This window comes from Magallana gigas, chromosome 2 (assembly GCF_963853765.1).
Source record: "Magallana gigas chromosome 2, xbMagGiga1.1, whole genome shotgun sequence".
NCBI lineage: Eukaryota > Metazoa > Mollusca > Bivalvia > Ostreida > Ostreidae > Magallana > Magallana gigas.
The window spans coordinates 52531305-52557128 of NC_088854.1; the positions used below are offsets into that span (position 1 = coordinate 52531305).

At 34.0% G+C, this 25824-nt stretch overlaps 1 protein-coding gene across 6 annotated transcripts; it reads left to right on the top strand.

Annotated features, from left to right (window-relative positions):
- Positions 1 to 16: 16 nt before the first annotated feature.
- On the top strand, positions 17 to 25824 carry LOC105320979 (DENN domain-containing protein 1B). Of its 6 annotated transcripts, none has more exons than XM_034447353.2 (21): positions 17 to 176; positions 2856 to 2923; positions 3353 to 3399; positions 5349 to 5404; positions 6081 to 6188; positions 6535 to 6694; positions 6846 to 6899; positions 7536 to 7696; positions 8181 to 8231; positions 8387 to 8432; positions 8604 to 8705; positions 9186 to 9294; positions 9666 to 9799; positions 10056 to 10187; positions 10692 to 10751; positions 11099 to 11131; positions 12735 to 12803; positions 13719 to 13811; positions 14711 to 14781; positions 21059 to 21230; positions 23114 to 25824. In XM_034447353.2, exons 1-21 carry the CDS (start codon positions 160 to 162, stop codon positions 24197 to 24199), a joined length of 2829 nt encoding a protein of 942 aa, XP_034303244.2. In that variant the 5' UTR covers positions 17 to 159; the 3' UTR covers positions 24200 to 25824. The 6 variants fall into 6 exon arrangements, with proteins under 6 accessions (XP_034303244.2, XP_034303248.2, XP_034303245.2 ...); XM_034447357.2 differs by having other exon boundaries at positions 21059 to 21134; XM_034447354.2 differs by having other exon boundaries at positions 5349 to 5398.

Here is a 25824-nt window from a genome sequence, read left to right on the forward strand (position 1 = left end):
CGAGGCTATCCGAATTAATTCATGGCTGGTCACTTCCTGTCAAAACGGATGAAATTTGTTGTTTAGCGTAAATAGCGAATTTTACAACAGTTATTCAAGTATGCCAATATGTAGCCATGGAAAGAAGTAAAGAAACATATCGCTCAAAGATTAGGTGAAATGGGTTCACGATTAAGGTAATCCTTTTACATTTTTTACTCGAATGATATCTATGATATGCAGTCTACTTTAGAAGGCGTGTCATGGTTCAATGGTGTTTAAGGTCCATCTTAACATAAACTTATTCTTATCGATTAACTCTTATGTATTTTATACGCCATCTGAAACATACTTTACTAGCAATCATGGAATAGCTTTTAAACAGTTAAAGTTGTATTATTTCTAATCAATTGTGAAAATATATAAACTCCATGAACAAGAGTCACTTAGATAATGCTTGCATTGCTAAATGCCAAGTATATTATGAACATGAGTACAAAAGCTGTCTTCACTGCCTTAATTATCATTACCAAAATGCTTGATTACATGGATCAAGGCAACTCTCCCGTAATTTGTCGAACAGAACAAAAATTTGCATACTCTCCATAGCTAGTACATACTAATTTTACATTATCATGATAGTTTATTCTTATTTATGTACTATCAACATCTTGTTGAAAATGTCATCATGCTTCCATTTCATTTTCTTATGTTTGCATTAGAAATTTGTAATGTTCATTCAAGAACACGTCATCACAAGTATGACTATATAAGTAACAATTTTTAGGCATTTTGAATACCAATAGTATTGTAAGTTTTACCAAAACTTTAGACATTTTACCAAAAACATTAACCTATTTTTTTGTAACTGATTACTTAATTATGTTTGTCCTTTATGATCAGAGTTATTTTATGACTTTTATGGAAGATTTATCTATTCGTACAATCTCTGGCATACATGTAATTTGTCTGCACATCCTGATGTGTTATAGGACGTACAATATCAAAAAAAAAAAATCCATAAAACATGACACAATTCTTCATGCAATAGTTTATGTCCACTTATCACTAAATTCAAGAATGCTTATGCAATTTCAGCTTAAATATTTAAAACTTTTTTCTGTATTGTTTTTGAATTGTATACATTTTAATTTGATAAATTATATAACTGGATGGCACTATATCAATGGTATATAAAATAACAAGTCCAGCACTAAATATTCCCATTATTTTCCTCCAACAAATTCCAATTCTATTGATCCGTCATCTATAAGACCTTGTCAATGAACTTTTTTAGTGGTTTAGACGATAATAAATCGAATTGGTGTAAGATATTCAGAATGAAATGAAAGATTCTTGATTTTGGATCCAAATTTAACCAAGTTAAGATCTTTTGCATTTGTTAATCCGCATTTAAAATGTAGAAAGTTAGATTTCTGATTAGATTGTACCGTATCTCCGTTTTTTATTTGCGTGTCACAAAATTTGCAAAAATGAGGAAAATGTGTAACTTTTTAAATTTTTTTGCATCTTTAAAAGTATCCTATAGCAAACAATATCGGATATAAACTCTGCGTATTAAATATTTTGCGATGTGAAAGTGATTACAAAAAAACTAAAATTAGACCTTTGCAAAAGTTATTGAATATAAGGTATAGGATTAATTACAGATCATTAAGCCTGCATGAATATACAGTCAAACCTCTTTATCTCGAACTAGATGTGACTAGTTTGAGATATACTTTGAGATACTTTGAGATATATGAGTATTCAAGATGTCAATGGTGAAATACTTAAAGTATAAGTCGTTGGGACTTACAAATTACTTTGACATATATATCTATTGTATTCGAGATATTGGTGTTAGAGATACAGAACTGAAGTTCAACTGTATTTACCGTAATTGTAACATTAATATATCAAAATCATATTGATTAATTAGCACCACTTTTGAGTTGCTTTTAGAAGCCTGTGTTTATTCCTCTTGTGTCAACTTAAATAGCAGGGCTAAAATGTGCGATTTTATAGCTTTGACATGGCCTTTGAAGTAGTGTGTTTCATGATTAAATTGATGAGAAGCTTATGCAATACAAATGATTTTTTTGAGCATATCTCATTGTTATATATTACTGTACAATGGAATTGGACATAAGTTTTATATTATGTAGCCCTCTCCCTACAAATGATTAATTAATAGTGACTGTTCATTTTTGTTTCATGCAAATGGTCTCTAGGAATTTTCTTCATTTGAAGTCTGTGCTCAAACATTGCATTCATTTATGATAGGTGTTCTTGTTGGATAAAAATTTCTTTCCTGGAAGAAGAAAATATGCTAACGGTATTTTGCTGGGATATTGTGTTGGGATATATTTGGAGAGATTCATTTAACTACAGCAAAGATTTCATTATAACCGAAATTTAAGAAAATTCCTGTATATCACCCAGACATTATACAGAACCATGCATTCCAAATTAAAAGATTTGTATATCAGCTAAACATTAAAGAGAACCATGCTTTCCAATTTACAACAATTTCCTGAGAGATACTGAGGAGTGCAATATGTTATGATGTATTCACCTGCAATATACCACAGTGACTAATCTTAAATGTAGTCTTGAGCATTTGTATGTACATGTATTAAAGAAAGGAAAATATTAAAATTGAAATCTTTATTTTTCAATTTCCAAGTTATTGAATGAATAATGAAAATTTCCACTGATGGTTTCCATTTAACTGATAAAAAATGATGAAAAGGAGTAAATTCTAAATCATGATTGAAAAACAGCTCAAGGTTGTAAAGTTAAGTAGCCTCATGAACTCATGCAGATGTGAAATTTTCTATAATTGCAATTTGAAGAATGTAATTGTGTTTCAGGACGAACCCTGAGAGAATATTTGAAGTTTTCCTTGAAGTGGCGAAACCTGAATGCGACAAGGATGGAAGTAAGTAGCTCCTAGTCCTGCTAAGCACGCCCAAGAATTTGTGTACTGTCTCGCAGCCCTGTTGGGTGTAGATGTGCTATAGCCTTTGCGTGTTTATGTTGTTACCAGGAAGTACTTAACCTCGCCTCTCACTGGGGCTAATAGCCAGAGCCTGAAATTTGTGAAGCAAAGGAAACATTTATCAAGATTCATTCTTTATGTTATTGATATAACACCGGTATATTATTTACCTAGAAAAATCCTTAGAAATTGAATGAAACTGGAAAAAAAAAGAGAAAAAAAGGTCATGAAAAGCAGAATTTAAAAAAAAATCAAAAGGAAAAATTAAAAAGAAAAGAACTGAAGTATAATTTAGTTACTTCTCTGACAGCAAAGTGTATATTTAGATTTTTTAATACATAAAGTGGTTATTGTTTATTCTTTTTTCAGAGGAAACCTTTATAGTGCAGAAATATCCTCCAAACTACGAAGATGAGGTAATGTTAGGCAACAGAACTGGATATAAAGCCTTCTCTGTTGTTTTAAAGATTTTAGTCTTATTTGTGCTTTGTCACTTATATATACCCCTGCTCTGCATTGAGAATGGTGGTAGGAGTAGGGGTGATTGAAATATTCTGGGGGGAAGATTGGTCAGAGTTTGGTTGAAGTTGTTATAGGAACAAGTTTATTATAGGGATATCCCACAAGTGTATCATTTAATACTTTTAAATCTTTCTGATGTACACATTTATATATACATGTACCAGTACTTATATTGACTAGTTTGTATTAAATCACCAGCGTCAAAGTATTATGCACTTAGAGATGTGAGTGCTATAGATTTTTCACTTTCATTTTGTACTATTATACCAATTTTGCTTGTGGTTTAAGGAGTCAAGGGTGGAACTATATTTTCTATTAATAAAAGTTAATTCAGCTTCGATATTATAGAGTGACAGGATGTAGATAAGTTGTACATGCATGAATTTGCTATTCTGTAGGATGGGCATTAGGGAGTGTCGTTTCTAGCATTAATGGTCAGTGAAGTCATTGCATAAGGTACAATGTACATACAACATTTGGTCGTGGATCAAAGGTTGAAAGTGGTTCTCGGTTATGTCGTAAATAAGGAGGTGTAATATTAATACCTTGTAGGTTAATTATTGTCATGTAAAAACCTCCCCGTTGTTTGTCCTGTATATAGGTGGTTTCTTTGGGACAGTACTTTCCTTTCACCAGGTTGTTTTACATTATTTTGTGGACTAGAATGCATATTGTCTGACACATGGGGAAGTGATGAATATGCTTAATATTGAATAAATATTGTAGAACTTATATTTTAATGATTAATGTGTTGATGTCAAGTTACAACAAGGCGAAATGTGAAACCTTCATTGTGAATAATTTAATAGTGCAAGTAAAGTTTTCAAAATTTCAAATTTGGCCAATCAGAAATCCATTTAGTATTACATGTACCTCCAGTAGTCTGTTACTTTGTGCTTAAGTAGGTTAAAGGTTAAAGTTCAATGGACTGATAAGGAAAAAGATAATGATACCTGATATCCATGGCCAATGTAGATAGTAAGAAAAACTTGATATCTACATGGCCGACCATTTTGACAATTCAGATAATACATGTACACCTGCCCTATCATTGACAGGTGCACTTACTTTCTGATTGAAATGTTGATTTTCCCCTAAGTTTTTTTCTTATGGCCCATTGTGAATTTTCGTTAAGTAACTGGTATTATTGAAGAGGGAGGTTTAAAGCAATTGTTTGGATGTAGTATTTTTTCTATACTTGACGATTGTCAATTTATATAGGGTCAGAAGGTTTATGATTACTCTGAAGTTATTGACCTCTGTGATGATCATTTGAACAATTTAGTATGTGCTTCACAACATGACTTTGATGTTATGATAACAAAAATGTCTGCATGGGCCCTGTTTATCAAATGTGAACTACATTTTTGTTAAATTTCCTTTGTGAAATTTAATGCAATATTATTTGTAACATTGAGACAGACAGCTGCAAACTGATATTTCTTTTTATGATTTGTATTACAAAATCAGTGCACAGAAAAAACCCTCGTTATCTACATTTTTTATGATATCTTGGGATCAAGTTTTTCTCTTGATCCCTCAGATATGAGATTACCAGATTTGACAGCAAATACTGTAGAAGCACATATATTTGTTGGGTTAAAATTTTGTTGTTTTTAAACCAAATAAAATTTTGTTGGGATTAAATTTTGTCCTTCGTAATCTCTAAAATGTATCAACGCTGTATTTATGAATACTGAGGTTAAAAATTGTCTGAATTTAATTTTGTTGATTAATAATCCCAATGAAAATAAAAAAATAAAATACTCAACGAATGTTTCTCCTTCTACAGGATATTGAATCCTAGATTTCAAAAAGTTTATCAGTATCCTTTTTTTTCAAGGACACTCTCAAGTCGGTACCAAGCTTTGCTTTCCCTTGCGAGACTGACAGGTATACGTAAGTTTTTCATGGCCGCGGGCTTACTAACCATTAATTGCTGACCTCTGTGTATGACTTCTTGGAGTGCAGAATCAAGCGTCTCTGTGTACAATCAGGATCACTCATTCAATGTCTTACTGTGAAGAATCGTGGTATACTTTGTTGCAAATGGAAAGCATGAATGCTGCATTTTGATTTTAATTTGTTGCTTTGAATATTTTCATTTAATACTTACTGGTAATTTCAATACCAGGAATTCTGTTCTTGTCTATATTTTCTAAATTTTCAGACAAAAGATATCTATGCAAGTTTCAGTGAAAGTTTGTATGGAACAAAATTTAAATAAAGGCGTACTAAGAAGCTCATCCATTGCTCTACTCATGTATTCATAGTTTGATTTGGGCTAGATTTTAATTCCTATCACGCTGCTAGATATTGTTTTAACTTACGATAGATAGATTTGCTCTGTTTTATTAACATTACTAACTCTAAATAATACTCATACATTGTAGCATACTCAGAAAAAGAAAAATGCTAGAATTTGAATTCAGTTTCATTATACAGAAGATGATAAAGGATTTCAAATCAGTTTTTGAAGTACACATATATAAGGAGCCTATAGTTCAGACCATGTTTTGTATACCGGGTATTTCCCATGTGATAATTTTGCTGATAATGTATGCTATTAACCCAGGACTACAGTGGACCACTTCACCTTCGTGCTGACTGACCTTGAGAGTAAATACAAGTTTGGATATTGTCGCTACGCTACAGGAGCTCAGACATGCCTATGTGTTGTCAGGTAATTAGGGGTGACCACTCTTTCCAACCTATCTATCATAATGATTGTAATGACATTATGTGTACGGTCATATTGAGGGTAAACATATGGCTTTGTGTATTGTTTTTTGATGGAGAATGCAATGCATTGTCTCAGTATTATTAATCACCTGTAAAAAGTTTCAAATAACACTAGGTAATTAAAACTGCTTTAATGTAGTGATAACCTATATAAGAGAAATGATTTTGACTGTGTTCTGTGCTGAACAGAAACAGAAAAGAAGCTAGTCAATTTGTTAAAACCAAAGAACCCTAAAGAAATACCTTAGATACACATATATTGCAATATTTATTTCATTTTTTTTCAGTTTTCTGCCTTGGTTCGAAGTGTTTTACAAACTTCTGAACCTGCTGGCAGAGATGATAAATCGGAGCGAGGACAATGATGTGACCGATCTCCTGAGAGCGGCCTATGCCAATGGGGTACCAGGTCCCAACCAGACCACCAAAATTGTGGCAGGACAAGAGGTATGGACTCTTCTATTGGTCAATTTAGGTGAAATGTTCCAAAAGGGAAATTATGTTTACTTGATGAGTGTATAAATATTTGTACCAATTAGATTGTATTCCAATATTGTTATTGATTTATATATTAATTGAGAGCAATTTCCTCATCCAGGAATGGACATTTACACCACCGGATCCTGAGAAACTCCCCAGTATTCCATCTAGTGTAAGTATTGTTACATACCGGTACATGTACTGGCACATACGACATATGTCACACTGGTATAAACTGGAATATACTCCATTTTTTACACACCTGAACTTACTCCATATACATGTATCATGCACAAGTACACACTGGAACATTAATTTGTACATTGGAACATACTGTATACTGGTTCATACAGAAACATACATGTACATGTATTACATGCAGGGTTGTCTCTAAGACTCGGGAGGCGGGGAATTCCCCCGCCTATAATGCCTTAATTACCTGGATATTATTGCATTTCAAACACATTGTAGCTTTAAGTAAGACCCCAGACCCCCTGCTACCTTTTCATTTCCTCCTTCTACTTCAATTTTTAGAGACAACCCTGTACATGTGTCACAAACTTGTATACTGGAAGAGCAAACTCTATGTATCACACTGTGATAACACTTTGTTTAGGCCTATATATATGTTTATCATATTTTTATACACAGATAGACAGTTTTAGCATTGAAAGGGAGTGTATCATGCAAATTAAATAAAGATACGCATGATGTAATAAAATTGATGATCCTGTAAACTAAAAGTTACATTAGAAGTAAATATTTCATAACAATTCAGCCAACAATACAGACGTATTTGACTTTACAGAGAAACCTGACTGAGTACTTTAATGCTGTGGACACTGAGAAGATGATGATGGTTTTTGCCAGCATGCTTAATGAGCGCCGAATTGTGATAACCTCCAAGCGACTGAACCGACTGACGGCCTGCGTGCACGCCTCTGCCACACTCCTTTACCCGATGCATTGGTAAGTCTCAATCATGATACTATTTGTGAGTAAATGTTTCTTGTAATTGTTAAGTTACTGTAGATTCCTTTTTAAACACGAGGAATTAATATTTGCATAAAATCGGGAGAAGCACATCTGACAAATTTTAAAATCTCGCTTTTATTTTTCGAATAAGTAAACAACATGAAACTATGATAAAAATTTGGGATTTGTGATTTTATATGCTCACGATTTAATGGAAAACGGCTGAATAGTGGAATTAAGTACTTGCGTAAAAAAAAGAATCTATAGTAATCTACCAAAGCAGTGTTGTGAAACTGATTATATCTGGTACATCACAAAATAAAGTTGCTAATAGTAAAAGTTGGTTACAATGTATCGTTCAGGGTTATTAATGAACATTGATGATTTCCGTTATGTAATATAGCCATAAGTACTAGTACTAGTACTGGTGATTTGTAATGTTTCTTCACTAATCAGCTGTTTTACCTTGTTTTCTTAGGCAACACCTGTTCATTCCAGTTTTACCAGCTTTCCTGATTGACTACCTCAGGTATGGTGACCTACTTTGCATCTAGTAATGCTCTCTGATAAAAATAAGTTTGTTGTATTTCTAAACCTTTATCAGATATAATAAAAAAAAAATGAGCAACTTATCAACTTACATATATACATACATATGTATTTATCATGATGTCAATATTTCAGTGCACCAATGCCATATTTAATTGGAGCCCACAAATCGCTCTTGGAGGTAAAATGTTTTTTGAAACTCTGTTGATCCTGTACATGTTATATGAAGTAGATTATATCATCCTGTTTACATTATACATGTACTTAACCTTTTTTAATAGTCACATTATATTTATACTTGCATTATACATTATTCTACTTATTCATTTATGTACTTTTATTTGTTTTCCAGAAAGTACGAGAAAGTGAACTTGGAGATGCTGTAGTAGTTGATGTGGATGAAAACACAATCAAAACCTGTTTTAATGATCTAGAGGAACTACCTTCAGAAATTGTAAGTTTAATAGCTCTATAGTCTTTTGGATATGGAGCTAACAATTAATAGTCAATTATGTGTATATTTTCAGTACTTTGTTTACATGTTTAGTATAGTTTGGAGGTTAATTTATGAAATGATGAAAATGGTATTGGACATCTGTCAATATTAATGTGGATTAAAGTACATCATAATTAGAATACTTTCACCGGTTTAGAATTTTCAAATTTTACCATATTTTTAACCAAAAAATAGGAAAATATATAAGGAGGTAAAAAATGTAAAAACCCCAGGGGGATTCAAACTCATGACTTATAGATTTGTAATAAACCCTCTAACCCATTGCTCTATGCTGTTAGGTGACCATATTGAGAAAGAAACTACTTATATGATTACACTTCATTTCACTGTTTATTTCATAAACAATACGTCGCAGCATGGAGGTGTCCTGTACCACCATAAAGTTGTTTTTTAAAAAAGTATTTCTCATCTTTTCAGCAATCCTATTTGAAGAAGTACCTTAAAAAAGACAAAATCAGTGTTGCCATGGCAGCCTCTGGTGATGCTATTCCCAAAACCTTCCTCATGTCCCTTGTGAAGTTGATAGGTAGGTGTTAAATAAATAACAAATAATTGTGATCTCTGACATAGAGTTTTGCATAACTTTTGACAAAATGTAATTTTTATCCATTGATTGTCTTTTCCATCTCTTAGCCTTGAAAAGAGAAATGGATAGCATAAAAATCCCCTTCCATTACAGATCTTGGGAGAGACTTGAAAAAAGATATTTTAATATATATCATTTCAACAGTGTTCCACAAAATTTGTTCTGTGTAAGATCTAAAATTGTTTTGAATTTCATGCGGGATATCTACTGGATAATCAGGCAAACGTGATGAAAGAGTACCTAGTGTACTTTGAAGCATTTATGTTAACTTTGTGAATACAATAAGTTAACAATTATGGGGCATTTTGTAGGTGGCTACAGGGATGCTCTAAAGTTTCACCCTGGAGAAGAAATCACCTTTAATCCACAAGCATTTGTACAGTCAAGACCAGAATCCATGCAACCTTTCCTAGAAAAAATTCTTCATCTACAAATATTTCAAGAGGTATTAGCATTGTAATTTCTCTTTGCATTGTGTAACATAAAAATATTCTGCTCAATCAGTTTGATAAGAGCTTTGTTAGATCCAATGAAATGTTCACAACCATATTAAAAGAATATCAAATGATTCATGATATAGTAAAAAATAAACAAAACCAGGTCAATTCTCTACTCCCTAGGATTGATTGATGAAATTCTCCATTATTTAACATAATTTTGCTGTTGACTTGCTTATTCACCAATTTTTCATGGCATTTTAGTTTATCAATGAGCGATTGGACATGTTAAACTGCGGAGAGGGATTTACAGACATCTTTGAGAGAGAAGCCATGACACGAGCTGACAAACTGAATACTCAATCCCGGTACAAGGACTGGCTTCATAATGTCAAGGTTAGTACAACAAGAACAAGGTCAAATTGGATTTATAATGTTAAGATCATAGTAACAAAGAGAGTTCAAGGACAGGTTTTAGAATGTCAAGGTTAGTATAAGGATCAGTTTCACAATGTTATGGACAGTATAAGAATGGTGTTAAAAAGACAAGGACTGGTTTACTAATGTCATTCGGAACAATGTTTCATGCTGACTGAGAAAATTGAACTTCAGATGGAAAAAGGCAATTATACATGTGTATGTATGTATGTACTTATAACTTCTGACTCATGTGATATATATTTACATAATAGTATACATGTAGGAGATATTAAAAATGTAAAAAATGAAATCTGTATTGATCATTATAATTATTTTTCACAGGATTTAATTAATTTTATAACAATGAATGTAACATTACCTTTGTTTTCAAAACTGCACCTTGCTCAAGGAGAGAACAGAAATTTCATTCACATCTCTGTTATTTATTTATTTCATGTTATATGTATTTATCTATTACAGTCTCAGGGTAAACGAATGCAGAAAGGAAGTAAAGATGTTTGGGCTGACTTTAAAGAAAAGGTGAGTTTCAGTGCTGAAATACAGAAATATATGTTCAAGCAGTAAGCACAAAAGTTTTTTGAAAAATATCCAATCATTTTTTTTAATAATAGTACAATGCGCACAAATTATTAAGATATTCATTTATCCACTTAAAGATATATTACACATCCACACTTTTTGTTTATCTCCATGTTGCTATTGTAAATCATCAGTACTGTGTATCATAAAGAAAAATATTCACATTCAGATCTTTTGAAATATCAGTCTGGCATTGATTTGTAGAAATCACATCTGTTATTTTGTGTTTATCATGGGTGTAAGGGGAGGCTATTCAGCTTTTTGTATTGTGATTATTTATAACACAGGCTGCTCCAACAGTCACCAATATGATGGATACTGTAAGTCATTAGCATGTGTCTTGTCCATATGTTTCATGTCTGTGGCCTATGTTTATGTTAACTGCATTATTGTGAGATATTCTGCCTGTATGTAGTGCAGGCATTGCAAGCAAGCTCAGTCCTCTGTCAGCCTAACCATTATAGCAGCTTCACCATCACTTGTACAAGTATCGTCTCAAAGGGAAATTATAGACATGTAGATTTAATATATTACAATAACTTGATTTGATGTCTAATGTGGATCCTATATACTGAACAGTTTACATAATGTAAGGCTATTATAAAAAAAAATTCCTTTGCTTTATGACTACTGCAGTATAATTTAATTCAGACATTTATATACAGTAACTTACAATGAATTACACACTTTGAATAATCACAAAAATCACTAGCTATACCCATATATACCTCACCATATCAAATTCATTATCTCACACCTGTATAGTTCATTGGTTCAGTGGTTCTAAAACAAATTTCATTTAATGAAATATCAATGGTTTGGGGTTGTTATCATAATTTCTTTTTCTATACATGTATAATAGTTTTAGACATGTATATTGATTTATATTAATTTTGTGCCCTAAGAATTCAAAGATGATTTGTCATGTCTGTCTATTAAATTAAAGTGTATTGTGCAAAGCATGCAATCAATTTGTCTTGATGTTTCATAAGTATTATTAATTTAATTAATATCTTGATTCAACATCAGAAAGATGACCACTTTATATGATGTCTAATATTTTAAGAATAATTTTGTAACAGAAAAAAGGCTCATGGGCAGGCAATCTATTTACATTAACTCATTGATTAAAGTGAACATATCATACTCAAGATAGTCTATAATTATCTGTATTGAAAGGGAAATACATGTATGTCTACTATGAAAATTTTATTTTTGGTTTTAAAGTGAAAAAAAAACAACCCAGTTTTGAAAGCAAAAATCAAATCACTTATCATATATAATCAGTACATTTATAGCCACAAACCATGGAAACCAATCATGACAAGTGAAATAATTTATTCACAAATTTTTAATAACATGGTATATGATCTTTTTTTTCTTTTCCCATTTTTCTTCCTTTGAATTTTATTGAAACTCATTGTTTTGATCTGCATGTATCATTTTTTTTTAGCATTTTGACATTTGTTTGCAAGAGTTGCATTTAGATTTATAAGGCCTGATTCAGACAAGAAATGCAAAGTGAATTCAAAATGATTGTGTAATGTGCATATACACTGAAATTAAGATATTTTAGGGTGCATTGAATTGTTCTGCATCTGTTCTAGAAAAGCTTTACCCCCAAAAAATTAATTAAGTTTTCTCACTAATCTATCTATATCTACAGCCTCTTAATACTTTGGCTATAATAGATTCTAAACTTTTCTTGAAGGCATGAACAAAATTTTTTGAGGGTCTTGAAGTTAATAAATCATTTAAGTCATTTGATCATGGAGTTCTGAGAGTAATCACCATCATGAACATGAAGTGTAATGTCATCATTTACAGAGCATAACAGATAGTCCTGGCTGGCATTTCTTTTTCAGTCAATGTAAAACTAAAAGCTGTATATATCGCTGATCTTTTGTGATTTTTCTTCTGTAGATTCGAGATAGAACAAAGAAGAACTTTTCAAATTTCAAAGACAAATTTTCAGAACTACAGAAATCCAAGGTATGGTCCCTTTTTATCAACACAGAATGGAAAAACTGATTTATAGTAGGAATAATATACACTTGAATTACATATTACAAAATCAATTGAAATTTAGGTCATGCACATTTCTCTTTTGTCAAGAAACTTAATTGAAACATTTTGGCAGTTATTTATATTGATTCAAACATTATTTATTCATTTTATACCTATGAGAATAATAATCATATGGCATTATTTGCACTGGTTAGAGATAGCCTACTGTAATTCTTAAAAATTTTTATCAAATGATTTACTAGTATATAAAGTAGAGCAAAAACTTTGTCTATAATTTGTATTGTAAAAAAACGTAAAACATGCATTTTGATGTCATTTAGTGGTGTAATGAATGTTCATGAGTATTGCTTTAGAAAAAAAAATGGTGTTTGATGTTAAACAGATTGTAGTTACATGTATACATGTATGTGTTTGCATTGTTGATGAAATATTGTCTGTTTACCCTAATTAGAACACTCTACATTCTAGAAATACATGTATATAAAAGCATGTGAGAAATGAGATTAGATATAGCAATATATAAAATATCCACCATAAGACTCCAGTGTTATCATATACCCGGTACATTATTATCCTGTGTGTGTTTGTATCCCCTTTGATTTATCCATGCTTGCTGTAATCATTGGCCATGCTTGCAGTTCATTTTATTTTACATGTTTTAAGTTCATACACATTTCTCCATTTCCATTGCACAAGTACCCAAATCTTCCAGAAATTTCAATTTAGAAATACGTTTATAACATTTTGGAGTTAAAATGAATTTTACTTGCCCCGTACAGAGTTTCCAGTTGGTTATGGGGTGTTGTTAGGGTTTTGATGCATGTATTTTTGATGAGGAAGAATTTCTTGAGCAGCCCCTTGAAAGTTTATGTGTTTCAGGATGAAGGAAAATCTTCACGCCCCCCTGCAAACAATCGCAATCGCAATCGACCCAACACCATCAATCTGGGGCAAGAACTGCGAGCCCAGCGAGTAAGTGGGCGTGTCAATATATAAACAGAGATTTTACGATTTTATGGTGCATAGACTTGCATATGCATCCAAAGAGAATAATGTTTTTTTTTAATGTATGTACATGCATGTGGTGATGATTAATCTTTTTTGACTTAAAGAGTATCAGTACTGTATAATTTCATAATTAAAAATTTTATGAAATAAATTGATTTCATGAAATAAAGCATGAATAAATTAATCTAGCTGTAGCTCCCAGCCAAAAGAATTCGGATGGACAATTTGGGAGCTACAGTTCCATATGTTTTTAAAAATTTGCAATTTATGGTGCAAGAAAAATTGCATATTTTTGGACTGACTAATCGAGCGTTAAAGTTAATAAAATGTAAATCTATGCACTTAAGATTTCATAAATCTTTACAGAAATGATTTTTTTAATTAGCCTGGAATTTACAAAGTAACAATATATAATGCTGAAAGAATACATGTGGTTATAACACAGATAAACAGGACTCCTATAATTTTGTTGCTGTTGCACTTACATTCATTATTGCATACCTATCTTTATTTTTTGGACACCTGCTTTATTTTCAATTCAGTCAATTCATGGCAGAAGAGTTGGTTTGATTTAATTTGTTTCCTTTTATCATCCATATAATTATAAATTAAAAACAATATGAACAGTATACATAATCAGTTCTGAGTTTTATATGAAATATTTGCATGAGCTATATAAAGATTAAATACATTACAGCTGACGCTGCATGAATTGAATGAAATGTTTGCATGGCTGTTATGGGCATGCGTTATATTGCATGTATGTTGAAAGCAACCAAAATGGTCCAGAAGTTCGACACAAAAGCCACCAAGTCATAATATCTCAGAATACTTATTGCTCTAATTATTCCTGCACTTAACAGCCTATGAGGCCCGGCAAGTCTCCAGATACCCAGTCTGTGAAGTCACTGAAGGTTTACGGAACTCAAGCAAGGTAAGTTTGTGTAATGACAAATAATGGCTGCTGGAAATTACTGAACTCATCCCTCTCTCTATGAAATACTGTTGATTCCCGATTATAAGTGAGGAATAAATATCCAAGGAAAAATTTTGCCGAATTTAAAATCTTACTGTCATTTTTAGCTCACCTGAGCTGAAAGCTCAAGTGAGCTATTCTGATCACATTTTGTCTGTCGTCCGTCCGTCTGTCCGTAAACTTTTCACATTTTCAACATCTTCTCAAGAACTACTGGGCCAATTTCAACCAAACTTGGCACAAATCATCCTTAGGCAAAGGGGATTTAAAGTTGTGAAAATTAAGGGTCACACCCGTTTTCAAGGGGAGATAATTAGAAATTAATGAAAAATTTCGAGATATTTTCAAAAATCTTCTTCTCAAGAACCAGAAAGCCAGGAAAGCTGAAACTTATGTGGAAGCATCCTCAGGTAGTGTAGATTCAAAGTTGTGAAATTCATGACCCCCGGGGGTAGGGTGGGGCCACAATGGGGGGTCGAAGTTTTACAAAGGAATATATAGAGTAAATCTTTAAAAATCTTCTTCTCAGAAACTAATCAGCCAGGAAAGCTGAAACTTGTGTGGAAGCATCCTAAGGTAGTGTAGATTCAAAGTTGTGAAAATCATGACTCCCGGTGGTAGGGTGGGGCCACAATGGGGGGTCGAAGTTTTACATAGGAATATATAGAGTAAATCTTTAAAAATCTTCTTCTCAGAAACTAATCAGCCAGGAAAGCTGAAACTTGTGTGGAAGCATCCTAAGGTAGTGTAGATTCAAAGTTGTGAAAATCATGACTCCCGGTGGTAGGGTGGGGCCACAATGGGGGGTCGAAGTTTTACATAGGAATATATAGAGTAAATCTTTAAAAATCTTCTTCTCAGAAACTAATCAGCCAGGAAAGCTGAAACTTGTGTGGAAGCATCCTAAGGTAGTGTAGATTCAAAGTTGTGAAAATCATGACTCCCGGTGGTAGGGTGGGGCCACAATGGGGGGTCGAAGTTTTACATAGGAATATATAGAGTAAATCTTTAAAAATCTTCTTCTCAGAAACTAATCAGCCAGGAAAGCTGAAACTTGTGTGGAAGCATCCTCAAGAAGTGTAGATTCAAAGTTGTGAAAATCATGACCCCTGGGGGTAGGGTGGGGCCACAATGGGGGGTCGAAGTTTTACATAGGAATATATAGAGTAAATCTTTAAAAATCTTCTTCTCAGAAACTAATCAGCCAGGAAAGCTGAAACTTGTGTGGAAGCATCCTAAGGTAGTGTAGATTCAAAGTTGTGAAAATCATGACTCCCGGTGGTAGGGTGGGGCCACAATGGGGGGTCGAAGTTTTACATAGGAATATATAGAGTAAATCTTTAAAAATCTTCTTCTCAGAAACTAATCAGCCAGGAAAGCTGAAACTTGTGTGGAAGCATCCTCAAGAAGTGTAGATTCAAAGTTGTGAAAATCATGACCCCTGGGGGTAGGGTGGGGCCACAATGGGGGGTCGAAGTTTTACATAGGAATATATAGAGTAAATCTTTAAAAATCTTCTTCTCAGAAACTAATCAGCCAGGAAAGCTGAAACTTGTGTGGAAGCATCCTAAGGTAGTGTAGATTCAAAGTTGTGAAAATCATGACTCCTGGTGGTAGGGTGGGGCCACAATGGGGGGTCGAAGTTTTACATAGGAATATATAGAGTAAATCTTTAAAAATCTTCTTCTCAGAAACTAATCAGCCAGGAAAGCTGAAACTTGTGTGGAAGCATCCTAAGGTAGTGTAGATTCAAAGTTGTGAAAATCATGACTCCCGGTGGTAGGGTGGGGCCACAATGGGGGGTCGAAGTTTTACATAGGAATATATAGAGTAAATCTTTAAAAATCTTCTTCTCAGAAACTAATCAGCCAGGAAAGCTGAAACTTGTGTGGAAGCATCCTCAAGAAGTGTAGATTCAAAGTTGTGAAAATCATGACCCCTGGGGGTAGGGTGGGGCCACAATGGGGGGTCGAAGTTTTACATAGGAATATATAGAGTAAATCTTTAAAAATCTTCTTCTCAGAAACTAATCAGCCAGGAAAGCTGAAACTTGTGTGGAAGCATCCTAAGGTAGTGTAGATTCAAAGTTGTGAAAATCATGACTCCCGGTGGTAGGGTGGGGCCACAATGGGGGGTCGAAGTTTTACATAGGAATATATAGAGTAAATCTTTAAAAATCTTCTTCTCAGAAACTAATCAGCCAGGAAAGCTGAAACTTGTGTGGAAGCATCCTCAAGAAGTGTAGATTCAAAGTTGTGAAAATCATGACCCCTTGGGGTAGGGTGGGGCCACAATGGGGGGTCGAAGTTTTACATAGGAATATATAGAGTAAATCTTTAAAAATCTTCTTCTCAGAAACTAATCAGCCAGGAAAGCTGAAACTTGTGTGGAAGCATCCTAAGGTAGTGTAGATTCAAAGTTGTGAAAATCATGACTCCTGGTGGTAGGGTGGGGCCACAATGGGGGGTCGAAGTTTTACATAGGAATATATAGAGTAAATCTTTAAAAATCTTCTTCTCAGAAACTAATCAGCCAGGAAAGCTGAAACTTGTGTGGAAGCATCCTAAGGTAGTGTAGATTCAAAGTTGTGAAAATCATGACTCCCGGTGGTAGGGTGGGGCCACAATGGGGGGTCGAAGTTTTACATAGGAATATATAGAGTAAATCTTTAAAAATCTTCTTCTCAGAAACTAATCAGCCAGGAAAGCTGAAACTTGTGTGGAGCCATCCTCAAGAAGTGTAGATTCAAAGTTGTGAAAATCATGACCCCTGGGGGTAGGGTGGGGCCACAATGGGGGGTCGAAGTTTTACATAGGAATATATAGAGTAAATCTTTAAAAATCTTCTTCTCAGAAACTAATCAGCCAGGAAAGCTGAAACTTGTGTGGAAGCATCCTAAGGTAGTGTAGATTCAAAGTTGTGAAAATCATGACTCCCGGTGGTAGGGTGGGGCCACAATGGGGGGTCGAAGTTTTACATAGGAATATATAGAGTAAATCTTTAAAAATCTTCTTCTCAGAAACTAATCAGCCAAGAAAGCTGAAACTTGTGTGGAAGCATCCTCAAGAAGTGTAGATTCAAAGTTGTGAAAATCATGACCCCTGGGGGTAGGGTGGGGCCACAATGGGGGGGTCGAAGTTTTACATAGGAATATATAGAGTAAATCTTTAAAAATCTTCTTCTCAGAAACTAATCAGCCAGGAAAGCTGGAACTTGTATGGAAGCATCCTCAGGTAGTGTAGATTCAAAGTTGTGAAAATCATGACCCCTGGGGGTAGGGTGGGGCCACAATGGGGGGGGGGGGTCAAATTTTTACATAGGAATATATAGAGTAAATCTTTAAAAATCTTCTTCTCAGAAACTAATCAGCCAGGAAAGCTGAAACTTGTGTGGAAGCATCCTCAAGAAGTGTAGATTCAAAGTTGTGAAAATCCTGACCCCCGAGGGTAGGGTGGGGCCACAATGGGGGAGGGGGGTTGAAGTTTTTCATGGGAATATATAGAGTAAATCTTTAAAAATCTTCTTCTCAGAAACTAATCTGCCATGATAGCTGAAACTTGCATGGAAGTATCCTCAGGTAGTGTAGATTCAAAGTTGTGAAAATCATGATCCCTGGGGGTAGGGTGAGGCCACATTGGGGGGGGGGGGTGTTAAAGTTTTACATAAGAATATATAGAGTAAATCTTAAAAAATCTTCTTCTCAGAAACTAATCAGCCAGGAAAGCTGAAACTTGTGTGGAAGCATCCACAGGTAGTGTAGATTCAAAGTTGTGAAAATCATGACCCCCGAGGGTAGGGTGGGGCCACAATGGGGGAGGGGGGTCGAAGTTTTACATAGGAATATAGAGTAAATCTTTAAAATCTTCTTCTCAGAAACTAATCAGCCAGATGATTCTTTATAATTGTTAATACTTTGGCTCCAGGACAATTCTTCGGCCTCACAAGAAGGTTCAGAGTTTGATGTTGCTTTTTTTATCCATATATAAACAATTGTTTAGGATCTTTTTGAGAACTGCAATACTCAACATGTGATATGACTATAGAATCATCCTGTTAGAAAAGAGACTAATGATTATAAACATAAGAATATCCAGGGGGAAAAATGGATTTTTTTTATACAGGATCTACATGTATTATTGTACATTGTCCAGATTGTTTGTATTATGACTCCATTAAGCTGATTTTATCATACCTATTGTTCCTCAGGTGAGCGATGTGGCCCATGGGCCTCTTGTTTTTACAGTTGTGATCTATATTTAATGATAGTTGAAGTTCAGTGCATGCCATTTTATATTTTCACAAATCGACACAAAACAGCGAAATTGCGGAACTAAGTACTTGTGTAAAATAAGGAATTGACAGTATGGTCCCCATTATGCAAAATTGTTTTTACTCCCCTTAAAATTTTTTCACAGTAATTTATTTTGTCTAAACTAGATTTGAAAAACTTGCAATGACTTACTGTTAAACAAATGACAGATAATTAAGATATGTTATGACTTACTATTATAAGAAATGACAGAAAATTAAGACTCGTTATAACTTACTGTTAAAGCAAATGACAGATAATTATTAGGGCCCCGCAAGGATTTGCGGGTGCCCTATAGTAATCACTCTGTCCGTCCGTCCTTCTGTCCGTCCGTCCGTCTGTCACTCTTCCGTCCACAAATTTCCTGTTTTTTTCTAATAACTTTTTTTATGGTTGCCCAATCAAGTTCAAATTTGGTATGGTAGTTCAGTAGGCAGAAATACATATTTTGATGCTAAGTTTGGTTCTCTATGTCTTCTGGTTTGGAGCTGGGGTGGTGGGGTAGATTCCTAACTATGCATAAGAAGAATGGGCAAAGAGAGATAACTGCTGAGAATGAATGGGCAAAGAGAGATAACTGCTGAGAATGTTACCATTGTATACATGGAAGGCTGTGCAATATTTGTCCTTTGGGATTAATTAACCTTCCACAGGAAGAAAATCCTAAGCTTTATCTTTATCTGTCACATTGAGATTAATTACTGCACTGCCTGTGTCTGCAAATGAACTTTGTTTTGAAGTTAAGGTCAATTTTGAATGATGTGTAGTATTGTGTACATTCTTTGAAATATGGATTTGAAATATAATATTCATATTTTTTTTGGTTAAAATACCGTACACAATGATTTCTGATAGTTTTATTGAATAGAGGCAAAGCCTAGGTATCATTGCATTGGTATCAATTCTTTGTTTTTTTAACAAATTTTATTTCATCCCATGTTAACCCACTTTATCCCGTGGATATGACTCATTGGATATTTTTTTGATATTCCACAGTTGTGACTTTACAATGGGATTTGCCTAGGCATAATGAAGTAAAAATAATGTAGAGTTTTATAAACAGTGTAAACATTGATTGCGGTGTATAAAATATGGGATAAATAGAATCTCATGATTTGTAGTATAATATGATTTTTATCCAACTTGTGTGTTTTATCCCCTCACTAAGGCTCAAGAAAAAAACACTTTAATTGTTGGATGAAAATCATATCCAACTACAAATCACGAGATCCTATATATTCCAGTTCTTTACATCTTCTGCCGGGCATTTATTTTTCATCATTGTTAATATAAAGAGGATGGAATTCAAAGTTTTTTTCACTTCTCTATATTAATTGTCATAGCGGGGCCCTTCCTGACTGGTCAGTTTTCTAGTTAAGCCTTGTTATGACTTATTAGACTTGCTAATTAAGACTTTCTTATCAATGACAGGTCATATTGACTTGTAATGGCTTACTGTCAATCAAATGACAAATCATCTACATTTGCCATCACTAACCGTCAAACAAATGACATGTCAACAAAGTTTTCTTGTGATCTATTGTTAAACTAATGACTGACATCTAGACTTAATGTGACCTACTGACAAACCAATGACAGATTATCTAGACTTGTATATTACTTACTGTCAACCAATGACAATTACATAGTAATCAAATCTTTGAGAACTCTGCTGATTTAACTTAGTTATGAATATGACAACAATGAAATCAGAAAATTGAAACAAAGACAATGACATCCTTAAACTTTGTTTCATTTCAGTTGACACTGTTAAAAAAATCACAAGTTTGGGGTAAAGGATGAGCATGATGATAATCTACATTTAGTCCACATTTATAACCTTTGAAAATAATCTCCATTTTTCTTCTTCTAGAATAACATAGACACGTAAGAAGCTAAGTAGGGGTGTTCTCTGTTCTGTTTCAGGAAGAGTACGTACCAAATCATCGAGGAGAGGGAGAGGCCCAGCGACGACTCGGGGATGGACCTCCCTTACAGCCGTGTTAGTATCAATCTGCTAGGTGACCCCGACATCCAGAATGCCCTGAATAAATCGGCCAGTGCTGAAGACCTTGTCTCCCCTCAAAGGTTCTCCTTGGTATGTCTGGTTATAGTGGCGCATGGCTCCCATCTGTATGCACCACATATCACCGGATTCATATTGGCTCTCGTATGCTGCCTCTCTGTTCCAGCTGCATGCTATGTACATTTTCGTTCCATTCATTTTCACTGTGCTGGTTTGGATTTGGGGTTTGGCTTTGTCTTTGAAAGATTTTATAAACAGCTTTAAGCTTTAAGATAATGAAAAAAAGAAAGAAATGTTATTGGATTAAAAAGAGATAGAGAGCTTGGATAATTAATTAATAAATAATGAAATGGTTACTTTTGTAAATTGCTCCACAATTTTCTTGAAAAATCTGATGTAGATGACTTATATTAGTAGCATTTACCAGTAGATATATCCATGATGATTAGTCAAGTTGCCTGATTTTTAAGCATGCACTATCATACTACATTCAAAAGAATCTTGAAAATATCAAAGGAAAACTGTACCCACAAATGCTAAATTCTGGTTTATTAGACAGTCAGTATTTACATGTAGATGTTTTATACGCCTTTAACAGTTATTGCGAGTAAACATTGTCACCATAAATGTCACCTTTATCATACCTTTGCAACTGAGTAATACATGTAGAATAATTTTCATTGAGATCCATGTCACATACATTCAGGTTTGGAATTCTTCTTTCCTAATTAATATTTCCTTCATAGGGATGCTCCACATTGCAGTACCCTTGCTATTTATGACATCGTTTTATTGCAATCAACCCATATCTTGTACTTCAAGCTTCTACCTATTATAGACACACAAAACCCATATCTATCATGAAGCATTTTTGCCACTATGCCCAGGTTTGTGTAAAACACACATCCTTAGGGGATTGGGAGACCACATGGATATTTATAAATGAAACCTTCTTTTAAATGATTTAACATTTTAATACATGTACTGAGGTGAGAAATGATTGAGATGAGAAATAACTAACTTGTAATTGTCTATGAGCCTTATAATATTTTGTGGTTAATCTCAGGGTTTTTTTTTTCATTTTACTTTATGAAAATTCTTGATACTAGTACATGTACATGTAACTACTGTGGCTTTTTACCATTTAATGTACATGAAATGTTCTGCTAACAGATTTTTGGTTTTTGGTTTGTTGTGCCAACTTATTTAAATGTTGATTTTAAAATCCTTGCATAAATTAGTTTTATCTACCATTATGCATAAGACTAAAATTAAGAACTATTAAAATTCATGGATGTGTCTTTTTAGCAGTTTACTGTTTACTACATGTGCTGCATTTGAGATGTTTAATGCTACTTTTTATAAGATGTTGAGCTCTAATTATCCTAATAATCTTGAAATTATTTCAAATTATTGTTTCCTATAACATTACGTTTCAAAATTCTCAAAGTATTTGAAGAAAAATAATATTTTCTACTAAATTGTCTATAATCATTACTAACAATTAGGGTACATGCATTCACAGTGAATACTGTAGATTCCTAAGTAGACGCGAGGTATTCATATTTGAGTAAAATCGTGAGAAGCACACCTAGGGATTTTTATAATCTCACTTTTATTTTCTGAGTGTTGAGATCTATAAGAGATTAGGATAAAAAGATCTGCGATCGTGATTTTGTGTTTTCGCGATTTGATAAAAACCAGCGGGATTGTGGAATTAAGTACAAGTACTTGCGTAAAATAAGAAATCTACAGTGATGCCTTCTCTTGAGCTGTTTGCAGTAATTTTACTAACATATTTCACTTGAAATTTATTAGGTTATTGAAAAAAATTTGCATGTAGCTCAGTGTGTTTATAAAGTCTAAGTCTTTTGTGATTAGTTTTAAGGTCTGCATGTCACTGTTAACCAGTCACTGTACAATGTGTAATTATTGTGTTTTCATTTGTTTGACAGATTGATGTAACGGAGGAATCGGACTCCTCTTGTAACAGCTCACCCGCTCCATCCTCCTTTTCCTCGCTCATAGAGATCGACTCTCATAGCATCGGATCAACCAGCACTCAGGACAGCTTCAGTGCTGTCCCATTGGCCGATGGCTCAGACTCGATGAGTAACACCTCAGACTTGGAAAATCCCGGCATCCGCCCCGTAGCCCCTCCCAGGAGACGGAGAGTGGAGAAGAAGAAGGAGGACAATGTGGTTGTGAAGGACCGGTTGATTGGTGTCCGTACATCGAAAGAGAGGCCCAAGCCTGCCCCCAGACAGAGTCTGTCAGACGAAGTGAAAGTTGACATCGCACAGATTAAACCAGAGGGAGAACCAAAGAAAGAAGCAGCGGCTAAACCTTTGATTCAGTTAGATTCAGTAGATGATGACTTTGACCCCTTCTCCTCTCCCAAATCACAAACTGTTGGCACAGTTGAAACACTGAGAGAGAGAAGTGAGGGTTCTCCATCTTTGCTGAGGAGGACAGCAGCGATCAAGAAACCTAATGGACGACCTTCACGAGAAAACTCTTTTGAAAATTTAAAAGGTGGCAGTGCTGTAAAAGCGGAAAGATCATTGGATGGCATTGAAACGTTTGATCCACTGTGTAACTCTTCTGCCAAACCAACCCAAAGCAAAGAGGAACAAAGGAAAAGTGTGCATGAACTTATGCAGAATTGGGAGCTTCACACTCTAACAAAGTCACAGAATCAACCTCGTTCTGATGAAAAACCTTTTGCACATAAATCCCCACATTTAGGTTTCCCTAGTCCGCCACATTTCATCTCTAGTCAAAATACCCATCAGCCACTTGCCAGACTTAGTCACTTTACTCCCCATCAAATTCAACAAGCTTCTATGAATGTATCTAACATCAAACTGCCCAACAATTCCTCGCCTCATTCTTCTGTTTGCTCTCAGCGTACAAGTGGTAGCTCTGTGGCGTCGACTGACCGTTCATCAGACCCTTTCTCAGACCTTCTAGAACAGTCTCTCTCAAACAAAAGTGGTGAAAATCCCTCCCCGAAGAAAAACTGGGAGACCTTTGACTGAATGAATGAGGACAAATCGGACTGTGAAGATTATGTTAGAGGTGCTTATTGTGATAGCCTGTGTGACATACTTTATGCAGGGAAATATTCGCCACTGTTTTATTTTCGCCCCTTTCGCCCTCCTTGTTAGTGTGCAAGTTCCAATTTCTTAAATAATATCTCTTTTAACACTACTGTATCACGGCAAATTAAAGATTGGGAGAAGCCGTTTGCAAGTGTAAAGAGCGAAAATATCATGGGGCGAAAAAAAACCCTGTATACAGTATTGGGACTTTGTTTTATTTGATATTTGTTAATTTTTCCACTGTCTTGGACATTTTTCCTTGTTCTCAATGGAATTGTGTGACATAATGTTAGTGTAATTTCAGTTTCATTTTAAAAGATATTTATCGCGAGTCTGTATATGAGTAAGATAAGTACTCTAGACATTCAGTTTTTTAATATTAACAACTCAACAAAACTACATTGTACATTGTATAATCAAATCACCAGAAATTGACTTTTGGTCTGGTACTGTTGCTGTACAAGAACATTGTTGTATTTTTGTAGCAAAATGAGATGCTAAAATGACTTGGAAATCTTATACTACTACCCTGTATTATCTGAATTTTTGCCTTGAAATTTACATTTCCTTGTTGGATAAGATACAAAATAATGATACATAAGCTTAATAGAAAAACATTTTCTCTACTTTCTTCAACCTTTTCATTGAAACAAGTTTTAGGGTAAGTCATCCCAACACTGAAAGAGAAAATATCTGAGTTGAAAGTCAGTTGTTTCATAACAAGTATGATGGAATAGAATAGCTTAAGAAAACATTGTTCTGTAAATCATAATTTATAGACCCTCTAAGTGTTACATGTATATTCATAATAAAGACTAATTGATGGCAGTGAATGATTATAAGTGTTTCACAAGTATATTCAGAAAATGGTTCACAATTTGTTACTTGACCTAGACTCCTCTGTAATTGTTCCAGTTGTGTGAACCAGGATTTATAGACAGTTCCTTGCTTGTGATAAATTATAACAGTATTTTATTCAATATGTGCATTTCTCAGAAGACAGAAATCAACTACATTCCAAGATAAAATGGAAATACATAATGGACATGTAAAGTACATGTATATGTGTTTAACTCGAGGGTGCTTTATACGTGTTTGTAATATTTAAACTGTCACCGTTTGTTACAAAATTTTATAGATTATGGTAACGATAAATATAATGTCATTTTGAGTAATGTCTGTTTAACATGCAAGATTTCTGTGTTTGATAGAAGTTTTATATATATCAATCAGTACCACATTACATGTACTTATTTCTAATCAGTTAAGCTTTAAAAGTGTTAAGATTTTTGTAAGTGTATAAATTCATATTGAGCCTTACCAGGCTACAGTATATATGATGTTTGCTTATGCAAAATCCTCCAAATAAAAAAAATGTTTTTATCATCATTTTAATTAAAAATTTTGGGTCACTTCTTTTAGTACATGTTCTTCTATTGTCAGTCAGTATGCACTATGTGTTGTTTTGGCAATTTGTTCCATGTCTCTTGAGATTTCTTTTTAATTACCACATGTTTTATTCTGCTGTGCATGTTAGATCAATTATATATTTTTGAACAAAG